We start from the raw sequence: 23,670 nt of genomic DNA on the forward strand, positions 1-23,670 counted from the left end.
ATATATATATATAGGCGTTCCAAAAATTTTAAAAAACTTTGTGCAACAGTCTTGTGCTTTTAAGTGACGTTAAAGTAGATCTTAAAAGGGTTAATAATTTTTAAATAATATCTAATAATAGTTCTTGTATCAAATAGTATTTGTACAGTGTATCAAATAGTATAACAAATATAATAGTATAAATATAATTTTTAATAAAATGAGTAGCCAAAATTGTATTAAGTTGTAATGGATTTGAAACATTCTAGTAATCTTTCAGTATAAAGTTTATTTCATGAAAAGGTCAAATCAACATAAAAATGGAATATATAAATAAATGGAATACAAAGAATAGTGTTTGTGATTCCTTCAGGCTGACCCAAATGCAACTTAGGTCAAGACTTTGCAACGATGTTAATGTTGTGTGACTCTTCCCATTCTGGAGAGAGTCCAAAATCTAAACCAGATTTTACTGAGGATTCAAAACTTTTGACATTTCTTTTAAACATTTCGTTGAAGGACTAAAGATTTTAAATCGGATATTTGTAGGATTTACAAAAAATAAATTTTGTATGCTTTGAGAATTTGTCTAAAATATTAAACTTACGCTATAAACACATGTCATAAATGAGAGATAAAAACATTTTTCAAACAATATTTAAGGCGAATTTCATTTTTATGAGGTCAAGGGATATACCAAGTTCCTGTTTACAACACTCTTTTAAATAAGTTATACTGGTTAGTTTCAATTTTATATGCATTTGAATTTATCCATAATACCAATACGGAAAAAATTGTTTTCAAAAGCAATAATTTCTTCATTTTCGAGTAAGGATCACAGCATTTTAATGATTATTTAGATAAAGCTGAATCAAATAAATTATTTTAAGATCTTGATCAATAGTTTATTTTGTTTATTACTAATAAAAAATACTTTACGTTATCTCTTGAAATTAAATGTCATAACCATTGAACTAACGGTACTATTTTAGGTCGGTGTTAAAAACAAATGAAGGTGACCGAAATGTCACTCGCAAATTGGGCGAGTGACATTTCGGATATTCTTCGAGAGACATTTCGGACATTCGGCGAGTGACATTAAATTTACTAATACTTTTTACGTTCAGCAGTTATATCTAAAATTTATTTTATCTATTTCGAATTTCGGACTAAATTTTTAAAATTTCAAATACTGCACTGCTCGTTTTGAATAATTTGTCAAAATTAAATTATTCTACAGACGGAGATCGTTGTTGGATTTGGACGTTTATTTCAATATAGGTCTTTTAGCCCTAAGTGAAAACTGATATGCGCGGTTAGAAAGGTTAAAATTTTAAGTTTAAATTAAAATGTAGGAATAAAAACTCTATTATTTTAAGTAATACATTTCCTAGCTTCTGCAAAATTTTTCGATGTACAGTTTTTTTTAAATAAAAATTAATTAGTTGAATTAGAGCAAAAAGCTCCGACAAAAAATTGTTTAAAAATATGTAATTAATGTTAAACGTAATTTTTTTCCATTACATTATTTATAGCTCATTTCGCCAGATTTTTGCTATAGTTTTAAATTTTTTGTTGCACTTGCATTTTCTTTAATGTACATCTCAGAAACTGATGTAAAAAAGGCGGGAGTAATGTATTTCGAAACTTAGAGTTTACTAAAATACTTAGAGTTCAAAAAAAATCAGCTAATTTGTGAGTGACACTTTGTATTCCGGCGATGTTAGTTTCTATTTAAGAAGAATATTATTTAATTAAGCTTTACTTTTTTTAGTAACATTTCAATTGACATAATGAATTATTTAATTTCCAAATCTTATACCTTTATATCCAAGCTAAAGTGTAACATAATCATTTTTTATTTTGAAAAAAACTTCTTAAATGATTGATCAAAAGAAATAATCAAAGTTTTTTTCTTTATTCCATTATAAAATGATAAAAAAATGAAAGATAAAATCTGTCAAAAATCTTAATCTCCTAGTACACGATCAACTTCTCAACTTCAATGTCAAAGATAATTGAAGTAAAAAAATAAATTTGAATTATTAGACAATTTAAGTTAATTACTTAAATTTGATTTCAGGTTTATCATCTTTTTAGTTTCGGTATATCTTTAGTAAAACAAAATGAAGTAACAATAATGCAGATATTTTCTCTGTTCTCCTTTACTTGCGTTTATAGACGAAAAAAGAAACATCTTTGATTCAAGCAAAAAAAATAATTGTTCTTGTGCATCCTTTTAATAAAAATTATCAGAAAAATCAGACAGATTATCAAAGTAGTTAAAAATTATATATATATATATNTATATATATATATATATATATATATATATATATATATATATATATATATATATATATATATATATATATATATATATATATATATATTCCTTTTTTATTTTGTTATAGTTTTTACTACAATTGTTGTTGTAGACGAATTACATTTCTGCATGATAATATTTCATTAATTTTGGATTTTTTTAGAGATTTATCTAAAAAGTGTTTACCCAACTCTGAAAGCAAATCCTACAAGCCAGATGATTTCTGTTTATTATAAAATTGCTTAAACTGCAATAGCTATAATCGATGTTACAGAATTTCTATCGGTTTAATATGATTAATCTTCCACTGTAGAGGGAATTTTAAACCAATATAATATTAAACCATATTCCTAAATATTATAAATTCTTACAGTCATAATATGTCAGTTTTAAAGGAGAATATATTTAATGAATTGAAGTTAGGTATTTTAAACGAAAATGAAATAAATGTTTATATTGCAAAATCTCAAAATATGCTTTAAGAAATTGCTTTTACATAAAAAGGCAAAATCTAATCTACCTGCTTTGTACATTTATTTATTTATGATACGTATATTTTTATCGATGAAACAAATATTAAAAATCTACTTACATGAAGAAAAAAAAGGAATAAATCATAAATATGTATTCTTAATAATATGATTTTAGATTTAAAAATCATTCTTATTGAAGATTCAAGTAATTTAAACATAAGGCATTTTAGAACGGTTGATAAATAAAATATACATAGAAATTTAAGAACGTATCTTTTATTACATTTATCGTCCGCATTTTATTTAAGTCGATATCGTTTGTATATATTATTTATTTCTTCTTTTTTTATTTTAATATAATTCTGGATGTAGCTCATATTAAACTGAAAAGTTTGAAATTTCATTATTAATCTATCATGTACTGTTTTAAAAATATTACAAAAATACTGCAGGCATTTAAGTTATAAGTAGTTTATTGAAATATAGTAATAAATAGTACTTTATATATGTGTTTGCCTTAGTCGTATAATAATTGTTAGCGTGGGTAATATAAATGATGAATTTTTCTATTGCCGCTTGATAAATCAGTTATTTAATAGTAAGATGAGTCATTTAAAATTTTTACACAACTACTAACTTTTATTTTATTATTTATAGTTTGAAGATGCTTTTACTATTTTCTTATATGCTTGCTTGCGAGTGCTAAAAAAAGAATAGTACAGATGAATAATAGAAGCAGCAATTAGTAAAATTTGAGTATTTTTAAGTACATGTGATATAGTTTTTTTCATTCGGATTTAAGTTAAAAGATTTAAAAATATAAATTTTAATTTAATGGAAATATTATTTGCATTTTAAAAGAAGCATTTATTTAGTAAAACTAAATTAGTTTTAATATAATATAATTGAAAATGTAATATTGAATAGATAATACCAATCTTATCAGTTTAGAGAACGTTTTGTAAGGACATGATATCGCTATACAATGGTTCCAACATTTCACGGAAAATTCCACCAAATTTTAAATTTAAAAGAAATAATATAGATACTTGTTCATTTTGCTTTAGAAACTTTTCTTATTTAAATATATACAATTGTAAACTGTTGAGTTTCATGTCATTAAATTTAAAATCATTCACTTGCATAAAATAAAAAAAAGTGCAATTTGACATAACAATGAAATTTTTATTGGCAATGCAACTATATGAACGGTATTTTTCTATTATATCTTTTCAAAAATGATATTGAGAAGATGATACAAATCGTATCAATTCAGAGAATGTTTCGCTAGGACATACCAGTAAAATAAATAATTCCAGCATTTCATTGAAAATTCCACAAGTTTAAATTTTTGAAAAAATGCTGTAAATACTTGTTTATTTTGCTTTAGAAACTTTTCTTGATCATATGTAAATTTTTTTAAGCTATTGGGCTCCGTGACACTAAATTTAAAATCATTCCCCGGCATAGAATAAAAAAAATTGTGAAATTTGATTTTTTAATGATAACGCATTTGTATGAACGGAATTCCTAAAGAAACATATATATACTTAATTAGTCTTATTATAATGTAATTAAAAAATGTGCACACACAAAATCAAATGCATAATACAAATTTCATCAATTCAGAGCTCGTTTCGCGAGGACATATCATCAAAAAAAAGCTAATCTAGCATTTCAATGAAAATTCCTTCAAAGTTTATATTAAAAAAATGATATATATACTTGTTTATTTTGGTTTAAAAACTTTTTTACACGAATATATACATTTTTGAACTGCTGAGTTCCGTGACATTAAATTTTAAATCATACACTTGCATTGAGTAATAACAAATATTAAAATATGACTTTTGAATGGCAATGTATTTAAACGAACGGAACTCATAAATTTAAATGATTTGAAATTAATTCGTTTCATTATAATATATTTTAAAAAATTTCGAAAATAATATTGAATGGATAATACAAATCTTATCAATTCAGAGAACGTTTCGCGAGGACATACCATCAATAACAAAATAATTCCAACATTTCATTGAAAATTCCACCAGATATTTTTCCATCATTGAATTTTTTCGCCGCCTCTCACAAAAGTATTATTTATAAACATTCCTTCTACTTCTATCGTCAAGCATAAAGTCTGTTCCAGAAAAATGTTTCTTTTAACATTATTATTTTTTTTAACAGAAGAGAGGGCACACGTCCGGAATGTAACAATACCACCGCAATATCTAAGAAGAGGGTCGTGTGTATGGGTATTCGTCTGGCAATCTGATGCAGAATAATATGGAACTTCCGAAAAGCAACCAGTACCCCGGTTCGCAAAGAATATGTTATCGAAAACCGATATTCTTAGATATACTGTACACAGTAGTGATTCTTTCTGGCGTTCTAGAGTTTCGGTGGTAAATCAGATGAATGAAGAAGGAATGGAAGTTATTAAAGTGGAAATATTTTTCCAAAAAAATGATAGCTTGAAATTGAATACAAAATGAAGAATAAATTTGTTTTATTGAAATTCTATCCGCAAAATTTTATGTACTTAAGAAGCTTCAAGAGGAATATTTGCAAATACAGTAATCTAAATTTATATTGTAATTTTTCGGCTTGCAGTTAATATATTTCGCCTCATATTAATCACATCATTTAAAATTTATATAGAGAAGAATTTCACAAAATAATAAAATAAATATATATTTATATTAAAGGTTGAGAAGTAAATGTATATCTTGATATATAATATGCATTAAAGATCATAAATGAAGTTACATTTTTCAAATTTTTATTCAAAATATTTTTTTAAAAACACAATGATTTTAGTGTTTGCAATATTTATTGATATTCAAATGCCTTTCGGAAAAACTTAAGAAACTTGAAAGGCAAGTATGAGGACAAAACGCTAAGCAAAAATGTTTATTTTATAATTTAATGCATCAGTATTAAAAGACGCCCGTTAAGAGAGCAATGAATTAAATATAATGCTATAAACGAATTCATTTTTAGTTGATACTGAGGAAAACCATTAAAATGAATATTTATAAACAGATGAAGATAATAATTTATTTTAAATAAAAAAATGTTGGCATATGTTGTAAAAATATTCTTATTCAGAATAAATGCAAACATAAAAAAGCAGTTTTCAGATTCATTATATATATATATANTTTGGTATATTCACAGTGCCAGAAAACACGGTGAATTTTACTATACAGTTTGACCATAATTTTTTTCTTATAACTATAGATTTTGTTGTATAGATTCATTTTTTTAGTCTCCACTGCCTACACACGTATATATATAACATAGAACTCCTATATTAAGATAAAAATATGAAGATAAAAGAACAAATATAAAAAAAGAACAAATATAACATATAAGAAAAACAGATAAAATACTAAAAATTAATTTAAAAAAATTATTTTTATTAAATAATAATTTTTTTCAAAAAATGGAAAAATTATATCCCATTACTCTCGACTTACGCTTTTAATTCAGGATTTGTTAGCTGGCAAATCAGTTACGAAAATATGTTTAAATCACATTTACAATATGCTAGTAAGTAAATAGGCATTTGATTTCATCCCTTACTTTATCCATTTTTTTGTATGTTTTATATTGTATTTTTATTGACTTTTCGTTTAATTATGTTTTTTTTTTAAAATTATTTTTGTGCATTTTGCATAATATGTTTTATTTTCGAACCGATTTCTTTCTTTTTTCGTACCACTCACACTAGTGTATAAATAAATTTTGATTGGGCTATTTAAATACAATATTGGAATGTACATTAATTTGAGAATATAATCATTTGACGATAATCCATTAGGTTAATCATTCCAGCACAACATCTTCACAGCTTACTACAAAATGTTTGTAACGAATGAAGTTTCTTTTTAACTCAAAATCCCATTCTTATAAGATTTAAACTAAGCTCTCTCATTTACAACCAACATTTAAAAACTCAATTTAAAAGAAAACAAATCCTAATGAGAAATAAACAACTACATTAATACCTAGTTACACATCAAAATCAATTGGATTGGAAACTAATGTTTATTTCTAATCCCTAGGCCATTCCTTGTAACTAACATTCTTTTCTTCTATTCCTTAGGAGCTAAGAATGTGTCTCTTAGTAAATGACATCTTATCCTATAGAGAATAGCCAATACCCTGAAGGTTTGGTACGAAAACAAAGAGAAGATGTATAGCTATGGGTTTACTTATGAATGAGAACATTGAGAACTGACCTGAAAGATAAAACGGTCCAAGAATCATATGATGATCTAAACCACATTATCTCCTTTTTTTCTTTGCTGTTCCTTGGGAAAATCATTCACTTATTCTGTCGTTCTCACGTGCTTTTAATGAGGCGGGGGTGAAAGGTTTTGAATGTTCATTAAACAAAAGGGATTCATTAGCATTTATGAGATGGGTCAGCGAATTTGGGCGTAAGAGCGTAATTTTCTCGAGGCTTGTTTCCATAGGATCGTTAATAAGTGGTTTAAGAACACATTTGAAAGGGGATTGTTAGGTTGTCATGGAGAATTCTTCATCTTTTCCTTTAAGTGTAAAGACAAATTTTGTAATTATAGCATATGCTCATATCTTTAATGCGTTTAAGAATTTTATCGAAAGCAAATGTATGTGTGCTTTTGAAATAAAAAAGAAATTACAGAGCTTAAATTTAAGATTATTTTATAGGTCATCAATGTATGAATTTACTTTATTTATTTAATTTATTCATTTACGCATTTATTTAATAAAAACAAGCTGTTGTCATTGTGTAAATTAATAGTAATAAAGCAAGAATGTTACGATATATTGTGAATTTTTTTTTTATCTCTATAAAAATTTTTAAATAAATATTCCCGTACTATAATAAATATAAGTACCTAATAATATCGTCTGTCCTTTATCAGAGATTATATGACAATTAAAAATTAAGGAAAAATAATGGTTTATGTTCATGAAAGTGGATAAAGAGAAATAAAAACTATATTTAATAGGCGGAAAGGACCTGTCTTCCTCCAGTCTGGTTAAAATTAATTTTTTTTCGCACTTACTACTAAACATAATAATAAAACCATACTTTGTTGTTAATTTTACCAGAAGTCATTACAAAAGCCTTATGATAAAGGACTTTTTGGTATATTCACAGTGCCAGAAAACACGGTGAATTTTACTATACAGTTTGACCATAATTTTTTTCTTATAACTATAGATTTTGTTGTATAGATTCATTTTTTTAGTCTCCACTGCCTACACACGTTGTATTCTGTCCCTTGCTAATTATATATTAATTTGTTTATATCAATATTTTTTGTTAACCATCAGATAAATTCTTTATATTCAAGCAGGAAATGCATTTACTTTTTATGAACGAAAAATGAAATAGAGTGTTAATTAACAACTATAAAATAAACTCAAAATTCTACTCAATGCTTTGATGTGAAAGTGTAATTTTATGAAGTATGTTATGTTTTTTCTCCAGTTTTAATTCCAATTTCCAGAAAAATGCTTCACATTTTTCTGCATATTATAAGTATATGTTTACGCCATATATTTAGACATCTAAACGCATATTTATTGTGATTTATGAAAAAGAATCATTCACATTTTTGTTATTGTATATTTTTCATAAAGTTCGACAGTTGTGGTTAATTCTTAGTCAATCATTGTGAATAGATAATCAAATATTAAAACAATTTTTTTCACCTCTTCGATACTTATGCTAAGAGAAAATATATTTCTTTAAAGCATGCTCCGTTTGAAGCACATTCATTAAGATTGAATGCAGAACTGAAATTCGAATATGGATTGTTTGAGTAAGAAGGTTTTTTTTTCCATACTCATATCCATTTATGCAGCAAGATAACTTTTTATCTGAAACCGTGATCCATTTAAAACTATGTCCCTCAGGAGTAGATACGAATCTGAAATTCAAATATTGGTCTTTTGAGTAAAAAGTCTTCTTTTTCATGCTCAATGGTATTTTTTCTAAGGGAAGAACCTTAAAGAGTTATCTGTAGGAAAACATGTAAATTTGGGTCAAATGCATAACTAAAACTCGAATCTCAGTCATTGGGGGAAAAAAAAACTAGTGTGACTTAGAAATTGTTAATCTTTTATGACTCATAAGTTCCACCGGGGTGTCATAACCTAAGTCTCTTCTACCTAACTGAGATATCTGATGTGATACATTTTCAATTAGTCTAGATTAGAATGGATAAATGCTGCCTGTGGGATAGCATTCCAAGAACGGTTTCCATCCTATTTGGTTTGATAGGGTTCAGGTGATTGAATAGCTGATCACGATTAGGTGGCCGATCACGATTTGTACTAAGCGAGAGTTAATTTGTTTGTGCACGGATCTGATCTAGCGTAAACTAATGCAATTGGGGTTGCTTAATCTGGTCATAAATGGAACATTATTGATTTTCTACTGTACAGAGGAGCCAATATGATTCGTAAAAAATTGAAATTTTTCTTATTATTTGATTAGTATTATTTTCTGATCTTTTGTTTAAATAAAAAAAGAAAAAAACAAAAATTAAGTTGTGGAATGGAACATTATTGAACATTATTGAATGGAACAGAAATGGAACATTATTGATTTTCTACCGTACAGAGGTGCCAATATGATTCGTAAAATATTGACATTTTTCTTATTATTTGATTAATATTATTTTCTGATCTTTTGTTTAAATAAAAAAATAAAAAACAAAACTTCTGTTGTAAGATAATGACTTTTCTGTCCCACTAATTCTAATTCCTATCTCTCTAATTACAAGTAGAAATATATTTCGGTTCTTTTTCAGTTACATAAAACAATCTAATAGTTACAAAAAATTCTGTTAGGTTAACGGAATTATATTTGTATTAAAATGTAAAAACCGAAAAAGCAATATTTTGAACTTTTTTTACAATCTTACTCAAAAATTTATCTACAATTGATGTTATAAATTTTTAAAAAAATCATTGGCGAATATCTGTTTCTAAACATCTAAATAACTGCAAATTAGAAAAAATAATTGTTTGAAAGTGAGCCGTCTTTAGAAGATTTTACCTTATAACGCTGAAAAAGGTACCGTGAAGTTATACCTCATTACTGTTATTCATTTAAATGTTAAATATAACATTTTTTCACTTATTGATCGTATCGTAAATTAATACATAATAAAGAAAAAAGTAAGTTAAAAATTCTGTGTCAACAGCTTAAGCACCACTCTTGCAATTGACAAATAAAATAATTTAATGATTGCGATTTATAAATGCATCTAATGAAAAACAAATGGTTTTGCGCAAAAAATAGTGATAATTGTAAATTATTTTTCTGCAAATGGGAGCTTAAGCGGTCGCTAAATATAAAATGCGTTTTCCTCTAAACTACTTTGACTGATAAGAAAGCATTTAAAACTACTTATTATTTTACTTTTAGATATTTAAAGCACTTTTGCGTCTTACATAAATTAAAAATAATTAATCGAGAAAAAAATACAATTTGTTGAATTTATTTTCCACAAATTAATTTTTTTCTTCAAATCCTTACTTTGCGTGATATTTCTATGAATATTTTTAAATTAGGTTTATTTACTATTTCATCCATCACAAGTGAGTATTTGATTTAATTGCATATGCAATTTTTTAATTAAATCAGTGTTAAAACGACTTCGGTTTATAGATCTAAAAAAAGAAATTTGATCTTACGTGCATTTAATACTCTCGCTAGAATTAATGTATTTCTGAAGTATAAAAATTAATAAAACTTGATTTAAATGATAAAGTGGAAGGACAAAAAATAGTGATTGATCTTATAATAGAGGGTTTGAACCGCAATGCGTAAAATCAATAAATATTTGAAAATATTTTTTTAGAAATATATATATTTATTATTTTAAAAAAATACTAGAAATTATCAGTGATAAAAGATTTTATTATTTTTTCCTTGTTATTATCACTTATTTTTTCATCTATTTAAATTTATACACACTTCATTGATTTTTACTTCAACATAATAAGCTCTCAGCTTTGTTAAGCTTAAGTTGGGTTTTCTTATAAAAATCAATGTTTTTCTTTTTATAAACCTATTTGTAATAGTAAAAAATGGAGCAAAAATAATAAATTATTGTTATAAAAACATTATTCAGTAAAAAAAAGTATTTTGGAAGAGTTTTAAAATATTTAAATGCTTCACGCTCGGAATAAAATAGGAATATACTTATTATTTATGCCTTGCATTCAAATCATTCAAAGCATGTTTCGTTCATAGAAAATCTATTAGTTTGAATTAATGAATCGATTAATAAATCATATTTTGAAACTGTCAAAGTGTTAACGCCTTCAATTTAACAAATTAATTCAGATAAGATGATATTAAATTGTTTTTCGAAATTTAAGGAAAGTTATTATTCATTTAATTTAGTATAAAAAAGATTATATCTATTATGCTATTAACCTCTTAATATTTCATTAAAAAACAAATCTCATTTAGTAGTTACATAAAAAAATCATGATCTCTTATATGTGGTTTTTTATACTAATTTTCATTCTATGTGTAAATACTTTTTTGTGTAAAAAAATAACATTGTGCTTATATATTCGACATATTTCTCAGAATTAATGTGAATAAATATGTTCTTAATGCTCCACAGATAAAATCGAAGCGCTTGCTTTGAGTAAATCCAATAGATTATTCAGGGGCTTTTAGAAACTTACTGACAACTTTCAGTACTAACGGCCGTTCAGCTTTCTCTCCTCTTCCATTAGTAGCTATGCATCGATAAATGCCCTCATCTTCCTTTCGAACGTTATGAATACGAACGACCCCTCTTTGGTCTACTGTTTGACGATCACCATATGGTAGTTTACTTCCACCTGCAAGAAAATGAAACAAACACAATGATGTTACAAGCCATTATCGGAAATTATGATAGTTGTGGTATTTATATTAAAAGAGCTTCCACACAGCAAAAGAAATTGTTGGATATATTGCAACTACATATCTTTCATTTATAATATGAAAAATAAATTGGATGTGTAGATGAACTTATGACAATTTTTTTTTCTTCCTTTTTTTTCGAAATACCAGGCGTGGATAAGATAATTTAGCAAATGATGTATTCTGTTCAGATAATGAAACAGTTTTTTTTCTTAACTTTGATTTATTAGAATATTACAAAAAGTTGCTGTCACGCTTAAAAGGAATGTATAGTGCAAAACTAAATTAACACAAGCGTAGATTGCATTGTGTAAGTAAGTTTTGAAATATTTGTAAGATATATATTTTACGATAATAAAAATAAAAAATTGTTTCAGAAAAAAGATAGTCAAGTTATACTGCATTTGAATAAACAGCACTTGTACTTGTGGCATTGCGGTCTGAAATGCAAAGTCCGAACTACGAATCTCTGACGTTGGACTACGTAGCTTGCAGCCGGTAATTGACGTGAACCTCATACCTGAATGGAGATATGCGTGAAGGGCGAAATCAGTAAAACGCGCACAGTATGTTTTGGATATAACTTGGCCGCATCCTCACAGCTTGCTCTCTCTCCCCGTCGGTTCTAGCTAGCAATCCGGCATGTTTTCGCCGGTTACCTTTTCGCAGTTTTTTTCTATGCTGTCTCAATATTAAAGTGGTTAAGTTTTATATATGTTAAAATGTTTTAGTTAAATTTGCAAGTTTCTTAAATGTTAATAAAGATAGTTATTTATTTAAACTTAGTGTTATTTATGAAGAAACCTATAACACGTTCTCGGAAACATTTTTATGTGGAACGCTTTCCTAGAGTTATATTTATTTTTAGAGTTTAAGTGGGGACTCTAACAAAGATACCAAACAACCCCACATACTATTATTGATTCCAATCAGATATGTTTACTGTTGGTGACAGACGAATAAATATTTTGAGTTGTCGCTTAAAATTAACAAGTATATAAAAGTATTTCAATAACATTTAAGTAAGTATTTTTCCTTCAATTAAAAAAAAAGATTATCATGCAAGTGGAAACTAATGAAGGAAATTAATTTTGAGCAAGTGTGATAAAGTGAAAAAGAATTGCAACTTGATCGTAGTCTGTACTAATTGGATAACAACTGGTTTAATAAAAATCCAAATCCAGAAAAGAAAAAGCAGATGTAGTTGTAAGTTACACAATTGCCACTCAGACAATTTAATTTCTAAAAAAATAATACTGTCCTTAACCATAATCCTCAATGTAGAAAAAAATGAGGGGACATTTATGGAAAATATTACTAAAATTTAAAGTCAACTGCACTATTAGAGCTATGAGTTACACCATGAATTGTAAAATAAAACGCTAGAATTAATGTCAATATGGGTCCAGGTTGATTTATTTCTATTCACTATCACATTATGAGCAGTTCAACAGCGAACTTTATCTGGTTTTAAAACTGTCTATAATGCGGACATTAGTTTATAAACAGGTTCCCTGGGATCGAATCTTGTCACTGTAAAGGTTATCTTATAATTATAATTTTTCTATTATTTTCTACCATAAATTTTCACAGTAAATGTTACATTCAAAATTAGAAGAACAAGTACTAGAAATGCTGGTACCTTTTTCCGTAAACTCTTAAGATTTTTTTCATGTACATTTGCTGATTTTATGTATAGTGTGTTTTTATTAAATCAGCATTAACTATCACTAAAATTTTGCATTACGTAATGTATGTATTAAGTTTATTGAAACTTCTCAATTTTTATTTCATTTTATCAATAACTCTTTTCCTATTTCGTAAAGTTATTAATAAATATATCACTTTTTACAGAAGACAAATCTGCTTTTAGTCTTACGTCTTTAAAGCTTAGAAATGAGCTTTTTGGTTGAAAGCATTCCTTTTAGCTTTTCTGCGGATTAAGTTATTTCTACGAATATGATATAAGATGAAACCATCTTCTAAAAACATTTAGAAATCCTGAGAGATTTTACGAAAAAAAATTGTTAAGTTCTTAATATTTCATACTGTAGTATGGTATACTACATATTAAGTAAAATCAATTGTTAATTCTAATTTACGTTAATTGTTAATTCTAATTGTTAATTCGGCTTAATTCTAATTATCTAATCATCTTAATTTATTTAATCATCATCATTCATCTAATTTAATAATCATTTGTTAATTGTTAATTTGTTAATAATGTATTAAACGCTTAAATAATTGTAACTGTTAAATTTGTGATAAACTTTTAATTGTATGCTTTTTTAATTTCTTCCTTTTACACTTGTAATTAATGTTATTTATTTATCAGTATTCAATAATTCTTTGCAATATATTTCATGTAATATTTAAGTTTTACGCCTCAATTTGTTTTGTAACCTTGGGAAAGTAATCTTTCTCTGTATTTATGTTCTTCCTTTAAAAGAAGATTCCTCCTTTTGTTACTTGCTGACAGCAAGATGTATGTCCAGTCAGCAAACCCCTTTTGTTGGATGGAGAAGGAATGACACCAAGTCCCCTTTCCCACGATTCGGCTTGCATCAAATGCAAAGCGCCCCTTTTGATCTTATGATGGCGCCAAGAATGTTCCAGAACATTCCACAAAATTCTTTACCAGGTGTATCACCACTTTAGACAACCCCGCTTCATGTTTGGCATGGAGCTTAACAATTAATTTCGCCAGTTGGCCAATATTTGCAGCTCTGTGATTTGCCCCTCTGATCCTTCTCCAGCCAACCGAATGGTTATTCGCAAAAGTTTAATTTTTTGGCGAGAGTTTTCTCCCCTATCTTCATAATGAAGAAATAGTCAGTAGCAGTTGTTTTTCTCTCAATTGTAGTTTTGTTTAGTTTTTGCGGCTTAGGCCGAGATTTCTGGTGTTGGCATGTTTGCCAAGCATTTTTACCTGTTTTTAAATGTTATTTTATAAATAAACTATGATTTTCTGCATCATTAACTATGAGTCTGGTGAGTAATTTTACAGTATAAGTTGTTTTCTCTTCCTTTTTTTCAGCATGCTCCTTTGTTGCGCTTACCTTAAAGTTTGCACCCACTTCCTCTGTGCACCATTTATACTTTTTCGGCCTTTACATAATTAGTATCTAAATTTTATTTAATCTTAATTTGACTTAATGTTAGTCACCCCCCTTTTTGATTTAGCCACACCACACATACCATTAGGGAGCTCATATTTCTATGTGAAATGCTATACGATCAAAATTTACTAAATTTATAATACAAAAAACAGCTTTTAAGGGGAATCGGTAGGGCAATACTAAAACTGACCTTTTCCGATGTACATTTTTATATCTAAACAAAATATTGCTTTAGTTTTTATCATACAATATTTACAAATACATGTTTACACTCTGATAACTGGTAACTTTTGGCAGATTTTTTTTAAAACCAATAATGAACTTAGAACTTTTAATTTTTAAAATTTTCAATCACTTTTGAGCAAAAATCTTTCGTAAATCAAACAGTATTCCTGTTAACGCTAAAGCATTATCACAACATAGAACTAATATAATAATAATATCTCAAATAGTAAATCTCAAATAGCTCCGAAAATTACCGAAGCGATAGAAGTAGTTTATAAAGAAAGGTACACTGAAAAAGGTCAGTTTTAGGATTATTGATATGGGCCTACTGACGTTCCTTTAGGCTTTGACATACGAACAATTATGAAATTTAAAAGAAAATCATTCTTTAAAAAGTTTACTTCAACACGTGCACCACGCTTTTTATTCGTTAATGTTTCGTTTTATCATGGCTCAGAAAATCTTTCCGAAATATACTGAGACATATGCCAGATAAAGGTCAGGAACAGGTCAAATATCTTCACCTTCGGGTTGTAAATAACTTTATGGTGAATCAGGTATACAACAAAAATAAATCTAGGGTAGGGAAAGTGATTAGATGATTCCAGATCCATGAGAGAGCGCTGTTACACAAATAAGATCTGCGAAAACGGAGATAATCTTCATTCAAGCCGTGGATGAATTGGGAGCTAAAATGGTTAGTTACACGTACTGTAATATGTCTGACATGAATTTTGTTTAGTGCAGATTCAACTGCAATAGACGGGAAACTGAACACATTATTTGCCATTCTGAATTGAAATTTTTACAGAGCTGACTCACGCACCTTGCCCAGGTCACCAATGAACAACTCTGGTTGATTTTTGAGGAAAACATTTTGTAATAACTGAAATGTAAATCATTCATCAAATTTACGTGTTTTATAGACACCTACATTTCTCAGAGAATCATCTTCCGAATAGCACATGGAGAAGAATTGCATCATTTTCCTTTGCACCGGGGTCCATGTACTGGAACTCAAAGATTACACATATCACATGGAATTTGCACTGCGATTTTTGCAAGGAAATGATGAAAATCAAAACTCCACAGTATGTGTTCTCTTAATCATAAAGCTATGTTCTCACTGAACAGGGTGTCGAACTTCCACAACGTGCATACTTGGATGGATCAAAATTCAGATACTACACGTACGCATGCCTCACAATTCAAATTTATCCAGAATGTGGGGTTAGCGTTTACTTGATACATACATTCCTTCAGAAAGATTTCATGCTTGCATTTATCGAAGTAGGTTCGACCAGATATGCTGAATGATAATGTCATTTTACCAGATATGCTGAATGATAATGTCGTTTTACCAGATATGCTGAATGATAATGTCAGTTTACCAGATATGCTGAATGATAATGTCAGTTTACAAGATATGCTTAATGATTCAATATCTATTCGTCAGTCACCAGATCTGTTTCCAAATGTTTTAGATCATGGAGATATTTAAAAGGACTTGTGTATGATACATTTGTTTCATCGCCGAAAGACTAAGTTGGAAGAAATGTTGTGGCAAATGGATGGTTCGAGATATCTTTGAGAATAGGTACTCCGTTCAATTCAACGTGGATGTCAAACGTGCGTCGATGCACCTTGAAAATATCTCCAGTAGCAGTTTAGCGCTTGTAGCATGTGACTAATAAATATAATGATCTGGAGTGTTTTGCTTCCTGTTATATTATAAATATAACTCTACTAGAGGTTCTGCATATTTTAAACAACCTCTTATGACATTTGCAATAACATGATTCTATGTTTGTTTATTTATTCTTTTTGCATGCCCGATATCATTTCGTAATTTTTTAGATAGCTTTTATTTATAAAAAATATACATGGCAGTTTATTGTTTGAGTTATTTCGTCAAGAAAATGTTAAAAGTTTTTATACCAAATGTTTAGACGAGGTAAAAGTTTTGAAATTTATAAAAGGCAATTTTTAAACAAAAGTTTGAACTAACAGTATTCAATAAATAAAAGTATAAGTTTTTTTTCTTCCGGAATACTATATTATATGGTTAAAATTTGCACAAAATGATAAACCTTAAAACTATAGCTCTTCAAACATAGTCAAAAGTAAACACTAGGATTTAAGATGTATTTTTACCATACTGGAAATAAGAAAAATATTAAAAATGTAAGTTTTAAGCGGGACATAAACGGTGTTTGCGTTATCATTTAAAAACACTCCAGCGGTAAAATTGTTATGCATCTTTTTGAGACGAGCGCACCATTCTAAATAATCACAGCCAACATTCTTGGAATATAAATGCAGAAGAGATATAAAAATGTGACTCGCATCACTCTTAAGGATGATGACCATTTGAACATCCTTACTTAATAGCTCCTCTTTCCCGCACACAAACATTCGTGCACTCTCTCAGTTCATTCAATTTTTTTAGTTAAGAGGAAGCCATTACTATAGTAAAGGGCATACTTTCTACAACTCATCTTATGCGAACATCTTCCGTCTTATTTACTGGTCATAACTGAAGTACCTCATTCCGCATCTATGATTTCCATCTTCCCCATCCTCTCAGAATCCCGGCACGCACATCCATTCCTCCCAGGCATCTCTTTTTTTTTCAACTTTTTTAACTGAAGAAGCATTGTCGAACACGTTCTTTCCTTGAGATAAGAGAAACTACAGTGATTCCTATCATGAGTTAGTCCTAGATTATTTTTGTCTAGGCTGCATGAATTCTTTTCTCCATCATTTTTGTAATCTTACTTTTTCTCCGCCTAGGCATTGATAGTTCTTGCAAGCAGTAAAAATTTGAAATATGATTTGTTTTATGGAATGTGTAGTTTTATTGAATGTTTTATGGGGATATATTTTATAGAATCTTTGTAACAAGCAAAGTGATTGAAAAGTCAGTAAGTGTTTACAATAAAAATATTTCGTTAATACGCTTATCATAGTAATAATGAGAAAAATAAATAAAAGATCGTTGAAAAAAAGCTTTTTAAGTTTATTTTTCCACTTTATTTTTAAAACTTTTTTTTTTCGCTATTATTGTGCATTGTCATTCGAAAAGAAAGAAGCACGTACCTAACTATTGATGCTAAAGTTATAAAAAATTTTATTGCGACTTATGTTCAATCTGATCACTGAAGAGTTTAAAATTTAATTGATTTCTTTAAATACTAAATTTGATTAGCATGGGGAAATACTTGTGTAACCACAAGTTTTATGTGAAAAATTACAATTTTCACCCGTAAATTTTCCTGATCTTCAAATTTTATAGAATATGATGAGGCAACAAAACGCGATTAAAAAGAATAAGTTGATGATTCATTCGAAAATACAACCGGAACACGTTTATGCCCAAATTAAATAACATTCACTTTCTCCATGTGGCAAAATGGTACAACGTAAAAAGTAATGCAATTTATTTTATATATTTTAGTGTATTTTGAAATAAATAAAATATTCAGAGTTAATCTCCAATTTGTAGATAATGAATTATTTTAAAATTTTTTAATTACATTAATATTTTTCGACTCACTAATGTATGTGTCACAGTTAAGTACTGCTAGTCTTTTAACTTTTTTTAATTTCGTTTTTAAATTCGCATGACTGTTACATATAATAGTATAATAGATTACGAATACAAGCTATTCTAACTAGAAAACATGATTTGAAATACTTACAAATGTTAATAAAAAGTTTTCCAAAAATATTTTTTTATTCATATTCGTAATATTAATATAAAAAAATAATATAAAAAATATAACTTGTAATATAAAAAAATCATAATTATTTTTACTTGCTTCTCTTGTCTTTTTTAAGCCCTCATTTAATGTTTCATTGGTTAGTAATATTAACATTAACGTGCATGTTATTAAAAATACTTGAAAAAAATAATAAGTGATTTTTTATGAATTTCTACTTTTTGAAAAAAAAGAAAAAAAAAAGCAAATTCATTTTTATTTCGGTTTTCTCGCATCTTAACTTATTTTAAGCCCGATAGGACATTTTTTGTTTTAGCATACGTGCTGTTATAAGGTTGATTGTTATCTTTTTGTGTTGGGACTTTAATATTTGAAGATACTCTTTCATTATTTCAATAAACTTAAATCCGATTCATGCATTCATATATACTAAAAAATAACAAGTATAAAATTTGAAAAAAAAAGGATATTATATCCTATCTAATATTTTTGTTCAATGAGAAACGTATCACTTACAACATTCAGTTAAAAACTTCAAGTATTTTCAGCTGGAACTATAAGATTTTAAAGGAAACAGAAAATGGTATCCGATATATTTTAAAGGTGAACAGTTTTCTGCAGCTCTGTCATAAAGAATACTTTAAAAAAATCCTGGTCAATAATAAAAAATTCCAGAACATAAGGAAATATGATATTTTCTGCCAAAAGTTATTTTGTTTGATGAAAATTATTTGCGACGTTTACTGTTTCTTTGGCGGGAATTCAGCTGCTTCAGTCAAAGCATATTTATTCGTGAGCATTTTAAATGTGTGCATTTTTTCACCGTTTTTTTAATATCTAGCTGTCCAATATTTTAGCAAAATATTTAAATAAACTCTTTTCTATATGTCATAAAAATAGCTGTCATCATAACTATCCATACATTTTTATTGATCAGAAAAATAATTTGTTATGACAATTAATAAACAAAAGAATATTCAGAAAAACTAAATCTCACCAACATGAAAATAAAACAAGCTATATTTACCAATAAACTATCTATATTTACCCCGTATTTAATGGTATTTACAAGAGCAATGCTTATTTATCAACTCTCATTAATATTGTTCTCTGTTATTATTACATTTTTAATTTTTATTATTACTCAAAATTAAGAGCTTAAAACAAACACTGTTGTTGGTTTATATCAAGAAGTAATTGCTTTGTATCATCTTAACATACACCAATGTTTTGAAATAATTATCTATTATTTTTGAATTAATTTACTACTATTTTAAGTTTTAGAAAATGATGAAACAGCAAAAATTTATGTTTTTATTACTTAATAAAACTTTCAACGTTGTAAATATGATAATTAGGATATAACCATTCTTCTTAAATATGATTAAGTTATACAGCCGACTTTAGAAACGAAAGAAATATTAGATCATATTTCATAGTTAATAATATATCAACTCTTATTAACATCATTATTTGTTATTATTATAGTTTCGATTTTTTTATTTTCTTAAAATTAAGTATTTAAAACAAGCACTGCTGTTCCTCTTTTTATTATGAAGTAATTGCTTTATATTAACTTAACATGCACCCGTTTTTGAAATAATTATGTATGTTTTTTTACCTAATTCACTACTACTTTATTCCCGTTTTGAAAAAAAAAATAAAGTTCAGTTTTTTGGTAACTTTACAAAAAAATTCTCCCTTGTAATTACGAAAATGAAATAAAGCTATTTTTCATAATTGCTTCATATACAGCGTCATATGGCAGTTTTTAAAGCAAAAGAAATGCAAGTTTATACTTCATAGTAAATAATATATCAACCTTTGTTAACATCATTCTTTATTATAATTAAAATTCAAATTTTTATTATTCCTCAAAATTAAGTCCTTAAAACAAACATCGTTGCTCCTTTCTATTATAAAGTAATTCCTTCTTATTGGCTTAATATGCACCCATTTTTAATATAATTATGTATTATTTTTTCAACTAATTCAGTATAAAGAGTTTACAAAGGTTGTTATATTATTTACTATGAAGATAGAACTAGCATTCCTTTTGTTTGAGAAAAAAACAAATTTAGTCTTTTAGTAACTTGATGAGGCAGTTTTTAGACACGAAAGAAATTTTAGTTCATACTTTATGAATAATATATAAAACTACTTTCTTATAGCTATCATAAAATATTCTGTTAATAATATAAAGGAATAGACTTTAATAAATTTCCGAAAATATTATTCTATAAGAGAATGTTGAAATGTTCGCACTTTTTAACTTGAAGTATGCAACATATTTGATATCTTTTACTTAATTACTTTTCCTAACTGAACTTGGTTTCTAGTCGAAAAATTTAACCAAATCTTGTTAGTCTCTTAAAGAAAGAATCATTAATGTTAATCCGAACATTTCCAACATAGTTGGATACGAATTGGATTCCCCCTTTTCAGTTGATTAAGGAAACAGTTAGTATAAAAGAATAAAAATAAAGTACGTGGAGCTAACTACAATGAGATGTTTTCATTAGAAATCAAACTTAAGGATTCTAATAAACTTGTATAGTTAAAAGTAGTTAAGTACTTATCACAACACATAAAATGTTTAAGACACATAGTTTTGATTTCTATTGAATTTAATAAAATTAAAATATCTTCCAATCAAAGAAATAATATTTTAAGTAATTGAATGATAAATATTGTGTTATATTAAATAGTTCTATATGCTTTCGTTTTTAATGGAAAATTTCAAATTTTAAGTTATAATAACTATAAAATGCTATTTTAATATATTTGTTCAAAAATATTCATGAAGTTGTATATCTATAAAATTTAGATAGTTTATAATTCGTAAAATGTTACACATACTCTTATAGGTTAAACTACGTAAATGGAAAAAGCACTTTTATAAGGATGGAATTTTAAAAAATAAATAAATAAGAAAGAGCAAGAATATCGTGAATGTAAAGCTAAACTTATTATATATTTCTGATTTTTTTTTAAAACTTTTTACTAATGTATATTTTTTATTCAAAAAGATACTGCTTGAATAATAAAGTTGCCATATCAGACTTCAGTTAAACAAATTTAATTATTTCGTTGAAATTAAATTTAATATAATTTTGAAATTTTTTATTCAATTTCTGATTGTTTGTAACTTAAAATGAACTTAAGAGTTTCGTAATTTAAATTTTTAACATAACATGGTTTTTCTAAACGTTTCACTTTTAGGGTAATAGTGTGAAACTATTTCTTTTTATTTACAAAATTGAAATAAGGTGTTAAAATAATTCCTTTTCTACATTTTATTCAGATACGCAATGCAATGCAATGAAACGACTATGTGCTTCGAATGAATTTTTTCGGTTTCGATTAATTGAAAATGGTTACGTCGGCTATTTTTCATTGTTTTGAATCTTCTTCAATTTACTCTTGGAAACTGATAAGTGTTATAAAGTACATTTTGTTTTTCTCCTTCTTCTTAAAATACTAATTCACTAAAAATATATAATTTTCAAATATCAGAGCAGTCCAGTGCTTAAAATCTTATAAAAACTGTACGTATAGTATTAAAGTAAACAAATTAAAAGTATTAAAGTAAACAAATTTAAATAACAATATTTATTGGCTCATATTATTTAATTAACAATAAATATTGTAAAGTATTAAAGTATAAAGAAAGTATTAAAGTAAATACTGTAAAGTATTAAAGTATAAAGAACTCAAATTTAACAAACAATATAAAGTTAGTGGAAACATTTCATTTATTTTATAAGCGTCGTTGAGCAGCTGACCTAACTTTGGACTTACTACTACTAATGTTCAACTCCATAGCATTATAATTTTAAACCCGATCCAGAAGACAAGGGAACTCCTGGATCAAGTATTGTGAGAAATTTGACTTCGGGGAAGACTTTTTTTGAAGATTAACCCTCTTTTGCGTTACATGGTGAGGAAAACCTCAAAAACCTCCGACGATTACGCTGACAGCACGGGGACTCTAACCCATGATCCGTCTACCACTGGGGATATTTTACTTCAGCACTGTGGTCAGTGTGATCCGGGTGCGGAATTCGCATCGGCCAGCCATTGCTAGGATTCGAACTCAGTTCACCTGATTGGAAGGTGAATGCTCAACTTCTGAACTTCATTTATTTTATTTTATAACCGTCATTGAACAGCAGACCCAATTTTGAGATTACGGCTGCCAATGTTCAACGCCGTAGCCTTTTGAATCCTATCCAGAAGACAAGGGAACTCCAGGATTAATTACTTGGAGAAAATTTGCTTTGTGGGGGACTTTTTGATGGAACTGACCCACATTTGCATTACTTGGAGAGGAAAACCATGAAAACTTCCCACGGTTAGTCTGACGACAAGGAAACCTTAACCCATGATCCCTCTACCACTGAGGCTATTTTACGTTAGTACTGTGGTCGAAGCGATCCGGGTAGGGAATTTGATTCGAGCAGCCATCATTGGGATTCGAACCCGGCTCACCTCGCTGGGTGGCAAACGCTCAATCCCTTGAGATACCACGGCTCACAGTGAAGAACTGGTTATGGTCAGGCAAATATCCAGATGAATGATTCGAAGGTATGCTTTCAAAATTTCGATCCTTAGCCTAGAGGATGGTTCCCCAGTTTTGGTATCTTTATAAACTGTGCACGAATTCGAACAATTTGCGCTAGGTTAAACGAGAGTCGAAACAGCGCACTTTCAGACCAGAAAGTGGTTACCCTCCTGCTCAGTGACCTCTACCAGTGATGATTGACTTCAGTGATCCACTGATAACCGTGTTTTTTGATCTATTCATTATGGAACAATAATATGAAAAAAGGTTAGCTTCTCAAAAAAGGAGAAAATAATTTTTTTTGATTGCTCCAAAATTAAAAAA

The 23,670-nt window shown here is 27.6% G+C and overlaps 1 protein-coding gene across 1 annotated transcript in view; it reads right to left on the reverse strand.

Moving 5' to 3' along the window:
• Positions 1-23,670, reverse strand: part of LOC107441504 (cell adhesion molecule Dscam1) — a 410,456-nt gene that overhangs the window by 208,201 nt on the left and 178,585 nt on the right. The window contains exon 7 of the mRNA XM_043043537.2: positions 11,494-11,652. Coding sequence (XP_042899471.2) covers positions 11,494-11,652 — 159 coding nt within the window. The remainder of the gene's footprint in view (positions 1-11,493; positions 11,653-23,670) is intronic.

Source organism: Parasteatoda tepidariorum, chromosome 8 (genome assembly GCF_043381705.1).
Source record: "Parasteatoda tepidariorum isolate YZ-2023 chromosome 8, CAS_Ptep_4.0, whole genome shotgun sequence".
NCBI lineage: Eukaryota > Metazoa > Arthropoda > Arachnida > Araneae > Theridiidae > Parasteatoda > Parasteatoda tepidariorum.